Source organism: Balaenoptera acutorostrata, chromosome 8, assembly GCF_949987535.1.
Source record: "Balaenoptera acutorostrata chromosome 8, mBalAcu1.1, whole genome shotgun sequence".
In the NCBI taxonomy this organism is placed as follows: Eukaryota; Metazoa; Chordata; class Mammalia; order Artiodactyla; family Balaenopteridae; genus Balaenoptera; species Balaenoptera acutorostrata.
The window spans coordinates 39,483,359-39,501,405 of record NC_080071.1 but is presented as its reverse complement, the minus strand read 5'-3'; the positions used below and the strand labels follow the sequence as shown (position 1 = coordinate 39,501,405).

At 37.3% G+C, this 18,047-nt stretch overlaps 1 protein-coding gene across 5 annotated transcripts in view; it reads left to right on the top strand.

Moving 5' to 3' along the window:
- Nucleotides 1-18,047, top strand: part of CCDC141 (coiled-coil domain containing 141) — a 217,023-nt gene that overhangs the window by 66,805 nt on the left and 132,171 nt on the right. For all 5 annotated transcript variants that reach the window (XM_057551905.1, XM_057551906.1, XM_057551907.1 and 2 more), the window contains one exon: nt 5,277-5,530. In XM_057551905.1, coding sequence (XP_057407888.1) covers nt 5,277-5,530 — 254 coding nt within the window. The remainder of the gene's footprint in view (nt 1-5,276; nt 5,531-18,047) is intronic.

The window sequence follows — 18,047 nt, the reverse complement described above, 5'->3', positions numbered from 1 at the left end:
AGGTCTCTTTTATAAGAACACTAATCCCATTCATGAAGACTTCATCCTCATGACCTAGTCACCTCCCAAAGGCCCCACCTCCTAATGTCATCACATTGAGCATTAGGATTTCAACATATGAATTTTAGGGGGACACACATTCAGATCACAGCAATATCTATTATCTTTAAATTTAAGGAAATAAATTATAGCTCTAACTACAGCTAGCAATTATCATAAGTGTCTGAGATGTTGATCAGTGAGTAGCACAAAATGTGAATGTTAGGATAATGAAGGTTAATAATATGACTGGAAAAACTATAATCAAACTTATCCCTAATGTTCACGGTATTTCAATTTATGTCAAAATCTATACTTTTTTCTTCTTCAGCAATGCTAAGGCTATGTTGCATGTCAGAGACTTATTCTGTAGCATTTCAGAGATCAGAACCAGGATGAATGGGTTGAAGGTTTTACCCTCTGGAAAGTTACAGAATACGTTCATTCCCTCCACTATGAGACAGTCCTTGAAATAGTTGAAGACTAACGTGTCCTCTCTAGTCTTCTCACCTTTGGGTGCAACATGCCTAGTTAATTAAAGTCTTTTCCAGCAAACATAGTTTCCAGACTACTTATCAGACTGGTTGCTTTCAATTCAACAACACATAATTAAACAATATTTTCTGAACCCGTGCCAGGTAAGAAAACCAGAGTCATGTGTGTTGAAAGAGTACATGGCCCTTGTCCTCAGGAAGCCTACAATTTGATGGGGCATGTATACATTTATTGGTGAATTCTCTCTGTTCTTTCTGTGGGTCCCTCTGTTACACCACCCAGCACACTGTGTAGTAATAATTTATTGCCCTGCTCTTCATCACCAGATTATGAGACTCTGGAGGACTGGGATTATTACATCTCTGAATCTCCAAGGTTTAGAATAACATCCAACTCAAAGTATGTTTACTGAGTGTTATTTGTATATAATCCCAATTTAAGACTCAGTAGCAGATGCAAAATGAGCAATAAACAAGGTACTACAGGGACATTAAGGAGGAGAAAATTGGTTCTAAGCCCTGAAGAATCACAATTGCACCTTCCAGTTTTCCAATGGCCTTCTTAAAATGAACATAGTGCCTAAGAAGCTTCCTCACAGGAATAATCATATTATTACTTCCTTTTTCTTAGATGTTCTATGTATATTTTAAATGCAGCTGAGATATAGGTACTTTGGGGTCTATTATACTATTTTCTCTATGTTTGTGTATATTTTAAAATACCCATTAATGAGTTTAAGAAATACCATCTCAAAAAAAAAAAAGAAATACCATCTCATTGAGTAATATTTGGAATATTTAAAAATGTATTTGGAAGAAATATCACCCATGTTCCCAGTGTCAAAATGTGACCTTGATGCTTTTTAGAAAATACTCATTTGGAAAGGTTATTTAGAAAGCTATAAATTCACTTTGACTTGTGTACATCCCTCATTTATCCATCTTAAGTTTGTTATTTATACTTAATATTGATGACAAACTGTAAAGTTATTAATATAAAGTATACTTTAATATTATTTTTTTGATATAATTACAATTAAAACAGTTAAACAACAAAAATTTATTGACTATTTACTAGCCTTACATCACAAGGTATTATGTCATAAGTAGGGTTTGTATATGGAGAAAAATACAATCATTAAAATAAATGCACTGTAGAGATTTTGTATTTCTTGAAGTTCATGATATATCTAGATAGTTTACCCTTGAGGAAAAATACATCACTTTGCACGATCAACTGATGGAATAAATAGCTAGGAAAGCATAAACAGTAAAAAAAAAAAAAAGTGAGATATAAGAAGCTGACAGAGGAAACTTAGAGAACAATTGATACACTTTAAGCACCACTGTAGTAGCAGGTAACAGACTGACCATAGGCGGGGTGCATTTTTACACGTTAACTTGGGCTCAGGAGGCTGCATGCCTGGTGGTACCATGGTGGTGGTTATACCATTTTGGCAAAAGTTGAAACAGAAAACCAGAAAAAGTTTGCAAATGGAAATTTTGGCTAATTATATGTATTGTGTGGGGACTAGAACAGGTTGGCCTGACCCATTTTCAGTCTGCAATACCCTGAGCATGGAAAGCTGTGCTTGCCTCTTTCATTTGAAAAGTCTATTGTGGAAGAGGTAGTTAATGAAAGGAAGAAAAGAAGTACTACATGGAAACCCCGCCACCTGCCCATACTTCCTGTGTGTGTGTGTGTGTGTGTGTGCGTGCACGTGCGTGTGTGTGTATGTGTGTATGTATGTATGTAACTGTTCACAATATCATAACACATTCTTTTTTTTTTTTTTAATCAGTCATCAATTTTATACACATCACTGTATACATGTCAATCCCAATCGCCCAATTCAGCATATCACCATCCCCACCCCACCGCAGTTTTCCCCCCATGGTGTCCATACGTTTGTTCTCTACATCTGTGTCTCAACTTCTGCTCTGCAACCCAGTTCATCTGTACCATTTTTCTAGGTTCCACATACATGCGTTAATATACGATATTTGTTTTTCTCTTTCTGACTTACTTCACTCTGTATGACACTCTCTAGATCCATCCACGTCTCAACAAATGACTCAATTTCGTTCCTTTTTATGGCTGAGTAATATTCCATTGTATATATGTACCACAACTTCTTTATCCATTCATCTGTTGATGGGCATTTAGGTTGCTTCCACAATATCATAACACATTCTTGAATGTAAAGGAAATATGTATACCTACATATGGAGAATCAGTTATACTGATGATTACATTAAGACTCTACAAATCAAAACTCCTCAGTTTGATAGCCAAGGACTTCTATAACTTGTTTTCACCTCATTTTCAAGTTATTTCTTTCCCTTCCACATAAGAATTTTTTCTAGACAGATAGGTTTTTTCTGCCTCTGTCCCTCTCATCTTGTTCATGTTTGTTTCCACTTCTCCTTTTAAGAGATTTACTTTAATTTGAATGCTCTCCCTGACTTTTCTTCTTCTGCTTGACTTATCCCATTCCCTGTCCTGCTTCCAAGAATATGGTTGTTTTTGTTGTTTGTTTTTTTGTATTATTAATCCTCAATCAAATTGCCCAGTGCACCTAATCACACCTTTCTTACTCTGAGCAGATAGCACCATCTAATACTTTATTGGACAGATCTAGGTCATATGGCATGAACTGTTTGAAATTCTTTCCTTTTTATCTCAAAATATCTCTTGACAGCATCTTCCCTTATCTCAGTCTCTCTTCATCTCTCAAAAAAAGGTGTCAGTTTAAAGAGACAATCGACCCAAATACCACAGTCATTGCTGTGTTGTTTAACTGTCAGATGCTAGAATGCTAAAGAGAGTGCCACAGCGCAGTGGGAAGAACACTGAGCTACTAACCAGAATGCATGGCTTTTAGCACTGATAAGTCCATTTCTAATAGTGTGACATACTTATTTTCTGGGTGTTCTTCATAGTTCTCCCATCTAAAAATAAAAAGCAGTGTATTCAACCCTGCTGATAGTCTATCCTTTTTTTTTCTTCTGACAACAAATGTCTCAAAGATTGTCCTTTCCTGTTGATTGCACTTCATCACTGCCTTCCCACTTCTCAACCTGGTAACTTGGCTTCTGTTTCTATCACTTACCTGTCACAAAACCCCAAGTCTTCCCAACATCTCTTTTTTTACATCTCTGGCAGACTGCTGATCTCTCGCACTTATAGCTCTAATTCTTCCCCCTCTTTTAATACATTTGATTTCATTCTAGCATATACAAAATTATCGACTATCTCCCCTGTGCCAGTCACTGTGCTAGCGCTGAGGATACTGTCACCGTCCTTGTCCTCATATTTGCATTGGAGCCTAGTGGCAAAGACAGATTTTAATCAGCTAACCCAATGCATAAATGTAGAACTATAGCTGTGATAACAGCTGTGAATGAGAGGAACATCGTGCTATGAGAACACTTAATAAGAGGATTTGGTCCAGTCTGCTTTGTCCTTTGAGGAATTGACAATTGACTAAGACCTGAAGTATGAGTAGAATAAAGGTGGAGAAGGAATGTGTTGAGGAGAATGGTATCCCTGGCAGAGAACGTAGTAAAAAGTTCTGGGGCAACAAGGAGTATACCATGTGTGAGGTAGTTAAAGAAGATATGGATGGAGGTAAAGAGATTGAGACAATCTGAAAGGGAAAATAGGGACCAGACCATGCCAGAACTGAAATCATGTTAAGGGGTCTGTCCTTAATTCTAAAACACTGGGAAGCCATTGGGGTGTGTGTGTGAGAGAGAGAGTGTTTAGAAATGATCTTTCTAATATATGGAGAATGGATGAAATGGATTGGAGAGGAGATGCAATTAAGAGGTGACTGCACAAATCCAGGAAACAGATGACGTTTTCTGGCTTATGGGGAATGGATAGTTTCCCAAGGGCTCTTCCAATGGATCCCCAAGTGAGGTTGGTGATCCTCAAAGTGCTACTTTCAACTCCCCCGTCTATACTCTCTCCCTTGATAGTCCTTCAGTTTTCAGGCTTAAGCTCCCGTTTCTACCAGATGTTGCCCACACCAATAATGCTGTCTACTCCAGAGAGAGCAAACCGGTGGCCCATTTGCCAGAGAGCCATGTTTTGTTGATCCTTCAGTATTTTTTAATTTAAAAAATACCAATTACAAAACATTTAAAAATCAGAAGCTTTCGCATAAAAATCCGTGTTTATAATTCTTTAGAAATTGGAAGCCCCATCAACACTGACCCTGTATTCCCTCATGTCCACAGTTGGTCAGCACTGGGTGACAGCAGATCCTGTGAGACTGGGCATGTATTTTCCACTTTGCCATAGTCCCTGGCGTCTGGGTACCTGGCCCGCATATTCACTGAGCTTTTGTTTGGTTACTGCAGGCATTAGCCTTTAAACCTCAGATTTAGTCCAGTCACCTCAGGATGTAGAGCGCTACAAGGAGAGTAGGCACCTTAACCAACATATCACCACTAAAAACCAACTGAACCAGTGCCCAAATCTCACAGTCTTTCCACTCCCCTGTACTGATTTATGCCATCACTGAACTTCAGCATCCTACCATTTGGCAGTTAACGCCGTAGCAGTTGTTAGGCCAAGGTATTTGACCAGTTGTATTGGAGGCATTTTATGTTTACACATTTGAAATCCTTATTTTTAATAGAAGGTTACATATATTTTAAATTATATGATGAGTCCAAATATTACTATATAAAAACTTGCTCATATCACTATTCTTTTTTCTAATTTTCTTCTAGAACTCTTAGAACGATCTCTAGCCCTTTTAAACAAAAGTCAACAACTCACTGACTTCATAGAAAAAATCAAGTGTGATGGACCTAATGTGAATCCCGAGATGATTCAGGGAGCTCAAAACAGCTGCCTGAAGATTGACAGTCTTCTTGAACTTCTCCAAGACAGGAGACGGCAATTAGACAAGTACCTGAAGCAACAGCAGCAGGAATTGAGTCAGGTTCTGCAGATATGTCAGTGGGACCAACAAGAAAGTCAGGTAACCCAAAGGGGCACTGATGGTGTCCTGACCTTGTCTAATGAAGTTTGCTTGTTATGTGGATGAGCCATTTCCTGGGGCAACTTTTCAGTCATCATGGTCAAATCTTTTGGTCTTTGATTCAGACTACCAAGTTGTTTTCCCAAGCAAGTAATATAAAAACAAAGATTTTATTTCTTCTCATTATTAATACTTATTTTTTAAATGGGAGAATACCCGCTAGCAGTTTTGAAAATGACTAGGTTCTATTGTTGGATTCTCTTTCGTGCTTCTGTCCAGGTCACTACCTTTAGTTACATTTCTTTGAAATTCTGAAAAGTTCATTGCTATTTTCTTGAATGTTGGGGAGGCATGATGCTGCTAATGCCAGTGAAAAGTCTGTCAGCCCGAAATAGAGATAATGTTCTTAGAAGAGTAGCCTGGCACCAATGAAGAAATATGACCTTGGCCTATGTCTGGATGCTCAGTGGTTAGAGGGCTTTGGGGTGGGAGGTTGAGGAGTTTGCAGGCTTGTTAGAGCTCATTACTCAGACTGCCGGCCCAGCTCTGGTCAGTTGTCAATGTGTTCGCTGTGCGTTCCTTGTGTCCCGATCACTTGAGAGGAAGAGTGGATAGAACTCTCTTTGCAAACCCCCAACTCAAATAGGTAGGATATTTATGGCTATATATATAACTGCCCCAAGCTCATGCTTTAATCTATACAGATTAACTGGAGGGAATTTTCAGAGAGAAATGATGTGGAAGGACATCTCCTGGTCTGGATGCATAGGAAAGGGGTCTCTTCATATATTTTATACTATTGCTCTGATATGAACTGGAGAGATAGACATACAGCTGGTAGCAAATATGAGTCCAGGAGAAACTGCTTCTTTCAAGCTGGAAAAATGAGGATTTAAATGATTAACCTTTCAACTTATACTTATTGAGTACCTACTATGTACCCAGATCCTATTATAAGTACTAGGGATACATAACACACAAGATAAAGTCCTTTTCCTCCAGGAATTTTCCTTCTAGTGCATTTTCTCATCCTCAGCTCTATTGATAGCCAGTGCTAGGTAATTCCTTTGGGGAGGCTGTCCTGGGCGCTCTAGGGTGTTGAGCAACATTCAGGACCTCTACCCACCAGATGCCAGTAGAACATACTCTAGTTGTGACAACCAAAAAAGGTCTCCAGACATTGCTGACTGTCCCCTGGGGGCCAAAATTACCCCCAGATGTGAACCACTGTTCTAGTGTGATGAGAAAGGCCTATGATAAACAAATGAACAATGACAAGTGCCATAAAGAAGATCAACTAGGGCAGTGAATTTTGACTTGTGTTGGTCTACTTTTAATCAGAGAAGGAATCACAGAAGGCCTCTCTGAGGAGGTGACATAGAGCAGACACCCAAATGCAGACACCTCCAGACATACAGTCGGCTTGCATTTTGTCATCTCCTCCTTTAAGTCACTATATACTTTCCAACCCACCTCCACCTTCAGCCCTTTTGTCTTGACTGCTACTATTCACTGTCTTGCTTCTTCTGTGCTTTGCCTGCCAAGCCATAGCGCCTCCCCAATTTAGTTCTTCCCCCACCGCACCTTCATATGCTCATTACCCAGAATGCTATTATCCAATGCAATAGTCTTTAACTGATGATTCTGGCATAACAAAGGAGAACTAATGCTCAGGACAAGAATAAACTTAAAGTTGTTTATCAGACAACTATTTCCAAGTGTCTTGTCCTCCGTATCATTTGGCACTCTCTCCCTCTCTTTCTTTCTCTCTCTTCATCCTTTTCTCTCTCCCCTAATCCTGACCTGACACCATGTTCCCAGAGCTGCTGTCTCCTTAAAAAGAACCTTCCTCTTATTTCTTTCTATTGAATTCATAATCCCCAACCCCTGCCTCTAGTGCTTCCAAGAATACACTAAAAACTCCTCTTACTTCATCATACAGAGTAGTTTATCCCTTTTAAACCACGATCTCTCTTATCCAGAGACATTCTAGCTGCAAAGAGGCTTCCCAAACACAGGACAATTTCCCAAGATTGAAAAAGCAGCTACAGTAAGTTTTATTTATTTAGTTTTAAGGTAGTAATTTTGCCATTCTGCTTCAAGACTGTGGCAATACTCATCCACTTATCCTCTGCAGTAAAAAAAAAAAAAAAAATCACATGAAGATTCAAAATGAACTATCTAATCCAGTCATATGCTTGAGGGAGATCTAGATACCTTGCCAACCCTAGAATCAGAAAGATGATTTGATAATAACTAAAGTAAGGTATTACAGAAGGTTTTTGACTTGGTGAGTTTTCTAACTTATGGGGTCTCATGTTTTGGTGGAAGTGTGTGCTCTTTTTTTGAGGGAGTGCTTTTTTAAATAGAATTTATTTTTTAGAGCAGTTTTAGATTCACAGGGAAATTGAGTGGAAAGTACATGGTACTCTCTGTTCCCACACGTGCACAGCCTCCCCCATTATCAGCATCCCCCATCAGAGTGGGACATTTGTTACAATTGATGAACCTGCATTGACACATCATTATCACCCCAAATCCATAGTTTACACTAGGGTTCACTCTTGGTGCAGTACATTCTATAGGTTTGAAAAAATGTGTAATGACATGTATCTACCATTGCAGTATACAGAATAATTCTACTGCCCTACGTATCCTCTGTTCTCCTACTTTTCATCCCTCCCTGCCTAATTCTTGGCAACAACTGATCTTTTTACTGTTTCCATAGTTTTGCCTTTTCCAGAATGTCATATAACTGAAATTGTACAGTATGTAACCTTTTCAGATGGTCTTCTTTTGCTTATTAATATGCATTTAAGATTCCTCCATGTTTTTTCATGGCTTGATAACCGTTTCTTTTTAGTGCTGAATAATATTCCATTGTCTGGATGGACCACAGTTTATTTATCCAGTCACCTACTGAAGGACGTCTTGGTTGCTTCCAAGTTTTGGCAATTATGAATAAAGCTGTTATAAGCATCCATGTGCAAGTTTTTGTGTGGACATAAATTTTTAATTCATTTGGGTAAATACCAAGGAACACAATTGCTGGATGATATATGCTAAGAGTATATTTATAAGAAACAGCCAAACGGCCTTCCAAAGTGGCTGTACCACTTTTGAAAGAGAGTTTCTGTTGCTCCACATCCTTGTCAGCACTTGGTGTTATCAGTGTCTTGGACTTTGGCCACTCTGATAGGTGCATAGTGGTACCTCATTGTTATTTTAATAAGTCTCATCTTTAAATTGGAAATAATAACAATTCACAGAGTTGTTCTAAGGATTAAATGGAATAACATGTGTAAAACATGTTGTACAATGCCTACCATTTTAAAAGATGCTTAATAAATATTAGTTTCCTTGTCCTCCCTCTGCTTGGTTAAACCTTACAACTTACGAATTCTTTCTCATTCGGTTCCTATTCTTTCCCCTGGGTTTAGCATTACTGTTGTTATACGTGTCTAAGTTTCTTAATACTGTTTAGTTTTTGGAGGCTGCCATAGGTATAGTAAGGCTTTAAGATGCACAGTTGTGGTTAAAAGAACCAGGCTTTCACTTAGACTCTACTCCTAATAGTCTAGAACCAAAATCAATTTAGTAATAATCTTAAGGATAAATACTATTTTAAATAAAATTGGTCAATTTCAGAAATATACAAACAGCTCATACTGCTCGATATCAAAAAAACAAACAACTCCATCAAAAAATGGGCAGAAGATCTAAATAGACATTTCTCCAAAGAAGACATACAAATGGCCAACAGGCACATGAAAAGATGCTCAGCATCGTTAATTATTAGAGAAATGCAAATCAAGACTACAAATGAGGTATCACCTCATACCGGTCAGAATGGCCATCATCAAAAAGTCTATAAATAATAAATACTGGAGAGGGTGTGGAGAAAAGGAACCCTCCTACACTGTTGCTAAGAATGTAAATTGGTGCAGCCACTATGGAGAACAGTATAGAGGTTCCTTAAAAAACTAAAAACAGAGATACCATATGATCCAGCAATCCCATTCTTGGGCCTGATCAGGAGAAAACTATGATTCAGAAAGATACATGCACCCCAGTGTTCATTGCAGCACGATTTACAGTAGCCAAGACATGGAAGCAATCTAAATGTCCATCAACAGATGAATGGATAAAGAAGATGTGGTACATATACATAATGGAATATTACTCAGCCTTAAAAAGAATGAAATAATGCCATTTGCAGCAACGTGGATGGACCTAGAGATTATCATGCTAAGTGAAGTAAGTCAGACAGAGAAAGACACATATCATATGGTATCACTTATATGTGGAATCTAAAAAAATGATACGAATGAACTTATTTACAAAACAGAAATAGACTCACAGACAGAAAACAAACTTAATGGTTACCAAAAGGGAAAGGTGGGGGAGGAGGGATAAATTAGGAGTTTGGTATTAAAATATACACACTACTAATAAAATAGATAAACAAGGACCTACTGTATAGAACAGGGAACTATACTCAATATCTTATAATAACCTGTAATGGAAAAGAATCTAAAAAAGAATATATATATATGTATAACTGAATCACTTTGCTATACATCTGAAACTAACACAACATTATAAATCAAATATATTTCAATAAAAATTTTTAAAAGATCATGAGACCAAATAAATAAATAAATGTTAAAAATTGGTCAATAAATAAGTCATTTCCTTAAATATAAAATTTAAGGCTCTTAATTTTAAAACGCCCCATGTTACACTTTCTTTTGCTAATACCAGTGACAGCAGCTCGAGTAAATAATCACTGTCACTGTTGTTTCTGTGTGCTTGTAAGAGCACATATCCTGGGGCCAGATTGTTTGCTGCGTTCAAATCCTGACTGCACCATTTGCCAGCTGAGTAACTGAGCAATTATTTAACCTCCCTGAGGTTGTTTTCTGTAAAATGTGATGTAATAGTACCTACACCATAGTGTTATTAGAATCATCAAATGAGCTATTATTATATGTCAAGTGCTTAGAACTGTACCTGGCACATGGAAACTGCTATATTAGTATTAACATTTTTTATCATTATGTCTGAAAAGAACAGTGAAGGCCCAACCCATTACATACTCCCCCAGTCCTACCCTTCTTTGCTCACATAAAGACTTACATTAAAGGCTAATTTCATTATTTATTTTGCATTCACAAGGTGTGATCAAATAAAAGTCACTTTTATAATCTTAGCCATACTGTTCAATGGGCACTCAATTAATGATTTAAAACAAGAATATAGTTGTATTATTTTCTGCTTGTGACTTAATAATGTTCACTTATTAATGAGTTAAAACTGTAGATGAGATTACTATCCATACAGATAATTGCGATTAGCCTTTGACATGCTGCCACCTTTTAGACCTTTATCCGAGCATGAGCATAGTCACAGGCACACACACATTTATTAAAGAAAAAACAAAGCAAGCAAACAAAAACTAATGGAATTAACCTATGCATACTGTCTTATTACCTAATATCAAATTGAACACGTCATAGACATAGTCTTATGTCAAAAGTACCATAGATAATTTTCATGTAGTATGTCACTATTTGAATATAGCACAATTTAAATAATATCTTACTGATGAAGAAGTAGAGTCTCTTCAGTTTCTCAATATTAGAAACAATAATTAATGTTTACCATGTTGGTAATTATGTGAGCAAGGAAATATTTTTAAATCCAGATAGGTACAAGCATAATTAACGTACCTAAGTTTTCAAGTTTTTCCTGAATGTTCTATTTTAAAGTTTTGTTGATGATATAATGGGGAAGAATAGCAGCAGGGACACCAAATTGAGTGTAACTCTGTTAGTAACTTGAGTTCTATGATTATCATGTTCCCGGAAGATCTACCTGATAAGCCTAGAACATTGTGGGACCACAGAGGCACATGCTTCATTGGAGGGTAAAGATATTTTTGTCAGTTCTGTACTGTTTTTTAAGGGAACATAGAAGCTGTCAAACCTTCCATTAATCAAATATCAGGTTTTTCAATCATTTTAACCATGTTAAAAGAAGGAAAATTAAACGGAGAATTAGAGCAAAGATTACTAATGAATAATAATGTGGATGTCTGAATATCTAATGCATCTTCTCTCATAAGAGCCATTTAAAAGATGCATTTAGTGCTTCTCTGTTTCTAAATGCTTATAGCCTAATGCTTTTGAACTATAATAGTTTAGCTAATTCTCCTTTGGAAAAGAAATTAGGTGACCAGAATGATGGCGACTTAAGATTTATATCAGTTGCAGAAAAAAAAGCAAATGAAGACCACATACTTTTCTATCTTAATTGGGATGTGATAGCCTGAAAAACATAATCATAGCATGTCCTCTCTTTATCATTGTTTTCAGATGTAAAAAAATGCACTTGTTTTACATTTAAAGATGAGCAGCTGACCTTTTTTCCCAACTCCAGCCTCGTCATATTTTGCAGATAATCTGCTTCATTAATGAAAATCAGAAGCAGCTTGGAGTATTTTGTTCATAATTAATTATCTTGGCAAGAAGATTTATGAATGTAATTTTTCTCAATTGCTCCAGTCAGGAATAAGTGAGACAAACAAATAAATTAAAACTAGGTTATTCGTGGTCTCTTTGTACAAGGCAGTATCAAGGACATCTAGGAGAATTAAATAAGACATAAGGGCAGATCATATTTTTACTACCCAGATCACATATGCTTACAAGATACCCATCTTTGTGGGAGGAAAAACGGGTAATAGAATTCACATTTGGAAGTTTTTATAATTTGAGTACCATGTATATCATAATCATGTAACCATATGTAATCATATTCTTTGTTAATAGGCAATTTAAATGATATCAGTGATATCAGCCTCAGGGCACCAGTCTTGTACCTGCTGGGCAACTGTAAAACTCTGTGTGTCTGTGTGTGTGTGTGCTCACAAATGTGTGCACATGCATGTATATTCTCCTTTGTATGATGCTACCTTCTGACTAGGATTTAGAGCTTGAATGGTTGACCAGCTTAAATTAATATGAGGTAACAAAAGTGCCTAGCTTAGTGGCTACAACATAGCAAGGTTTTTTTTTATCTTTCTTTGAATTTAGCTTTAATTTTCTAATTGAAGTATAGTTAATTTACAATGTTCTGTTCGTTTCAAGTGTACAGCAAAGGTATTCACTTATATATATGTGTGTATATCCATCTCTCTCTCTCTCTCTCTCTCTCTATGTATATATATATATATATATATATATATTCTTTTTCAGCGTCTTTTCCATTATAGGTTATTACAAGATATTGAGTATAGTTCCCTGTGCTATACAGTAGGTCCTTGTTTACCTGTTTTATATATAGTATTGTGTATATGTTAATCCCAAACCCCTAATTTATCTTCCCCCCCCCCTTCCCGTGAATATAGCTTTTTAACATTGGGTGGCATAAGACTTAAATAAGGGTTGAATTATCTTATTATTGGATACTGGTATCTGATAGTTCAATCCAGTAACAGATATACATGACTTTCCAACCACTCATAGATTAAAATTTATCACAGAATTTCATTTTAGCACATAGTCTGTCTCTAGAATTCACTCTAAGTTATGCCAGGGTAAATACAAAGTATCTTAAAGTGTTTGTAGGAGAAACATGTGATTTTGAAAGCAATAGAACTCCCTCCTAATTAGAATGCATGCTACTACCATTACTTTCAATGACACTGCATGTCAAAGGTAGTAACAGAAGACTCTGGTACAGATGGTGTGGATATCAATCCCAACTTTTATATTTACTTGCTTTATGACTTTGGGCAAGTTACTCAGCCTCTGTGCCTCAGTTTCCTTTTCTGTAAAATGGGAATAATAATAGTATCTATTTATAAATTTGTTATAAAAATAAACAAGATTATATATGTAAATATTCTTAGAGCATGGCTTGGCATATGGTAAGTGCTCAATAAATGTTCACCATATCTCTACATCTTTCGATGGTTAGTTTCTGAGCTTTACTGGATAATCACCAGCACATTAAAATCCTACATATTAGCCAGATCCCATACCAATTCTCTAAATCACTAGATAATCTTAGCTTTCTAAAATTATGTGGAGGGGGAATGAATGCCATTTCATGGCTTGGTATCCAGCCTACTTTATTCAAAAGGTCAACTTTATTTGTAAGATTAAGTTAAAAATCAATTTTCCTCCCCCTTTCTCCACCCTTTAGCTATTTCTTTAGCTCATTTATACCTATTGTAATTGATTACATTTTCATTAAGCTTAGTTTTTCACTTCAGTATACCATTCAATTGGACTGATGGCTTCACAACATTTTAATTGGGCACAGTTACTTAAGTTGGTAAGAGGGTTGGGGGACACACACTGTGACTAAATTACCTTCTCAGCAGTGATAAGACTGATGACAAAGCTGTTTGATGTGTGTGCTCCCTGGAAAAGGCTCTTCACTGCTCCCATTGTATGCACCTTCCATTGTGTGACAAAGTTAGCAGCTGCTACTTGAGCTGTCTGCTAAGCCCCAGGGCTGCCTGTGTATCTTTCCACCATCCTGAGCTCTTTTTCTTCCCTGCCTCTGGTGCTGGAGATTGTTGGCTTTCCTTTTCTCAACACCACTGCCACCCCATACTGGGCAGGGAGTGGGACTCATTCTCTCCTCTACCCTCATTTTCATGGTTCCCAAAGACAAGCAAAGAGGCCCAATTAATTTTAATGCTTTTTATAGGGCAACTCATAAGCAAACAAACTAAATGGCACACTTTAAAAGGATTAAAACATCCTTTAAAATGTAACAGTTATTTATCCTGTCAATATGATAGTTTCTGGCTCTCGTTTTTTCTGACAACTAGGTGTTTAGGCCAAAGCTTCAGTATGAACTCCCTTAGGCTGCATGACCTAGGATCTGGGATGATAATATGAAAATGTGACTTTGGTCTCACTCCCAAGTAGCCCTGTATGTTCCTCTCTCTCCCTCTCTCCTTCTCTCGATCACACACGCACACACACACACACACACACACCCACACACCCACACACAGAGTGAATGGCTCCAGATCATTTAGGGTGGAACCCTAAGTTATACTGGGAAAACCATGCCTTAGATATCTTAGGCAGAGATGCACATCACCAGGACACTCGGTTGAGTCTCTGTTTCCTTTCTTGAAAAAAAGACTTCCTTCCACTGCTGGTAGGATTCTTACCAATGACTCAGAGTTAATGCTAGAAATAGAATTTAGGTCCAGAGACTACTACTGTATTGATTTTATTCATTGGACTAAATAGTTTCGACTGTTTAAGTAGTTGGAGGTTAAGAAACTGCCTAAACACAAACAAAAGTTGAGGGCAATCTTGGTAAGGGAAGAAGTCCTTAGTGCCATTTTTCTTGAATTATAGATGTGAGAAGAGAAATGATATGTTAAGACAAGTCAAAATAATCGGAAGACAAATATGTTAGCACAAGTAGAATAATTAAATACATAAAATTATGGTTCCAGACAGGGAGATAGATTATCTGTGAAGCTGTTAAAGTAACAAAAATTTTGCCTCAAGACAAACAACATATTTTAGCTTTCCTACTGCGCATCAATAGAGAATACTGGGATCTGATCATTTGTTGAGGAGATACTAATACCTTCCAGTTGACTTCAGTAAATCATGGAGGGCTTTCAAGTTCCACAGAAGAAGATTGTGAGCTTTGTCCTCCTAGAGTCTCTGAGATGAAGTCCAAATAATAACAAGCCAATAATTAGATCAGTCCCAGAATACATCCCAAGCCACGTTTTTGGCAGGAATTCTTTTTCTTTCTCTGCTCCCAAGCCCTCAAGTACAATCATCAGAGACACGTTTCCATGCCTCTTCTCCTAATATGCATTATCACCTAATGGAGCTAATGGATATTTGAAGTCTGGTTATTGCCTAGTTAAATACAGAGCACATTTGACCAGATTTCCTAATACAAAATAATGACAAGTGGTTTCCCTACTGTAAAAAAGAAAAAGAACAAAACCTTACGGGAGCTAAAATGGTTGTTATAATACTAACATGCCTTCAAAATCAAAGTAGACATTAGAACTGTGACCTGAGGCCATCAACTATAATTGAAAAGACCTTTGTATATGTGTGCATCTTTGATAATTGGAAGAGAGACTATCAAAACATCTTAAGTTAAAGAAGATACATAACTGATGTCTTTTTCCTCCTTTATCAGTTTTTTTGTCTCTAATAGTAACTGTTTATTCGTCAAAAACTGTTCTGCACATGGAAAAGAAAATGAAAGTGATTTGGAGAGATTTTCATCTTCCCTTAAGCATTTCTGTTAAGATATTTGAATTACCTATTGCTAGTTCACCTCCCCCAGCATAGTTTTAAACAAAGATCAAAAAATAAGATCTGATCTTGGATTGTAGAACAAATTGCAGAAAAAGAGACCGTGATGGTTTATGGCAGTATGATGCCTAGCTTTGGGCTGCAGCAAAAATTCACCTTCTTGCCACCTGAGTTGTTTATCCTTGATTGTCAGAAAGCATTTTTCTATTGCTCATGTTCCCCGTGTTTTAGTCCTGTCTTTGGCACGTGCTGTTTGGGAACCGGAATTCTCAGTTTGTCCTTGCTGTCTCCTCTGCCCGCAGCCGGCCTCTTCCTCTAAGGCACTCCTTCTGGCAGACCTGGCCCACACGTCTGTTCTCCTCTCTAACGCAGTATGTCCACTGAGCCCCCGTGATTATTCACAGGGCTTACTTCCATGTTAGAATTAGATTCTGTAACTATAGTGTTGCATTTTAGTTTTATCTTAAGAACATTCATGAACATAGCCTAATAAGAAACATTCCTCTTCCCTGGAAGAGGAATGGGTATGATGAGAAGAAAAAACACTAGACAAGGAAGCATGAATTCTGACTATGGCATTTCTGCCTCAACCTGTAGGACTTTCCTCTTGTTGGTTGTGTGACCTTAGATGAATTACTTACCCTGACAGGGGCTCAGTTTCCTTATCTGTTGAAAAAGCAACTGCCTCCATCATAGGAGGTATAAGGATTGAGTGAGGTAACCTGAGACCTGCCTATAGTACCTGACACCGCTCTGGGAAGGTCCTATTCACTTCTCTTACTTTCCTCATTCTTATCTCCCAGCAGGGGTCCAGGTGAGACTGGATCATTCAACAAGCAAAAACTAGCCTTTTCTTGCCCAAAGCTGATAAGATCAGTAGTGCTCTCTTCCAACCTTCCCACTCTTTCTGGTATCAATACATTCCTGCCTCAACTTTCCTTAATGCATCTTCAGTACCCCGCACCTACAAAAAATGCTTACGTCTCATCTAATCAAATGAAAAAGTTGGAAAGAACCCCTCTGTTACCTCTGCTTTCCTCGAAGCTGTCAACCGATCCCCCCTTTCCTTATCCAATAAACTTCTTTGAAAGAGTCATTAGTTCTACTTCCTCACCACCAGTCAGTGGTCTATTCATGTTTACCAACCATAATCTCATCCCACCGTTCTCTTGACTCTGCTATTTTAAATTACCCTTAATTAATACTCAGTCCTTAGATCTACATTTAACAAATAAGGATATTCTGAATATCCTTGAATTACAGAACCATCCAATAAAATATATAATACAAGCCATAAATGTGATTTTAAATTTCTAGTAGCCACATTACAAAAGTGAAAAAAAATTTAAAGAGAAAAGTCACATAAAAAAAAAGAAAAGCAATAATATATTTTGTTTAATCCAACATATCTAAAATAGTATTTCAACATTTAATCAATATTAACAATCAACAAAATATTTTCATTATTTTTTATACTAAGTGTATGAAATCAGCTATTTTATACTTAGAACACATCTCAATTTGGATTTGTCACATTCCAAGTACTCAGTAGCCATATGTGGTTAGTAGCTACAGTATAGGACAAAGCAGATCTACACCATTTGACTGAGTCTTCCTGGCATCTCTCTTTAACTTCCAAGGCAGCTCTTGGTTTTCAGTGAACATCCCTGATTGCTCCTTCTTTGCGTCTTTGTTGATTTCCCTTCCCTTTCTCTCTGGCTCCCTTCAATCTCTAGTAAGTGTTTCCCCTCCAATCCCCACTCCCGTCTGCAAAAAAAGATCTACCCCACTCCTTCTCTACCTTAGTTCTACCTCCTCTGAGTACTGAGTACTTAGAATGTCATATCAGACAGGTGGGATGGCCACAAACATATCACTTAGATCAATCTGAAAGGTAGGAACTGGGAAGAGAAAGTAAAAATATGCTCATTTTCCCTTTTAATCCATCATTGCCCAGAACTAATTTCCAGTGCATACTCTGAATGCTTTTTGTTCTTCCTTTCTTTCCACATGCCCCCAACCCTTGGCTCATGTTTTTATCCTTTTGCAGGGACCATGTTCTATAGAATAGAATGTCCTGATGCATCATTTACTGTACTTATCACTGAGGCTTTTGAACAGCAGCTGATATAATTTAAACGCTCATAAAAAGTGCTCTTGGAATATCTGTGCAGCTGTCTGCAGTAGCTACT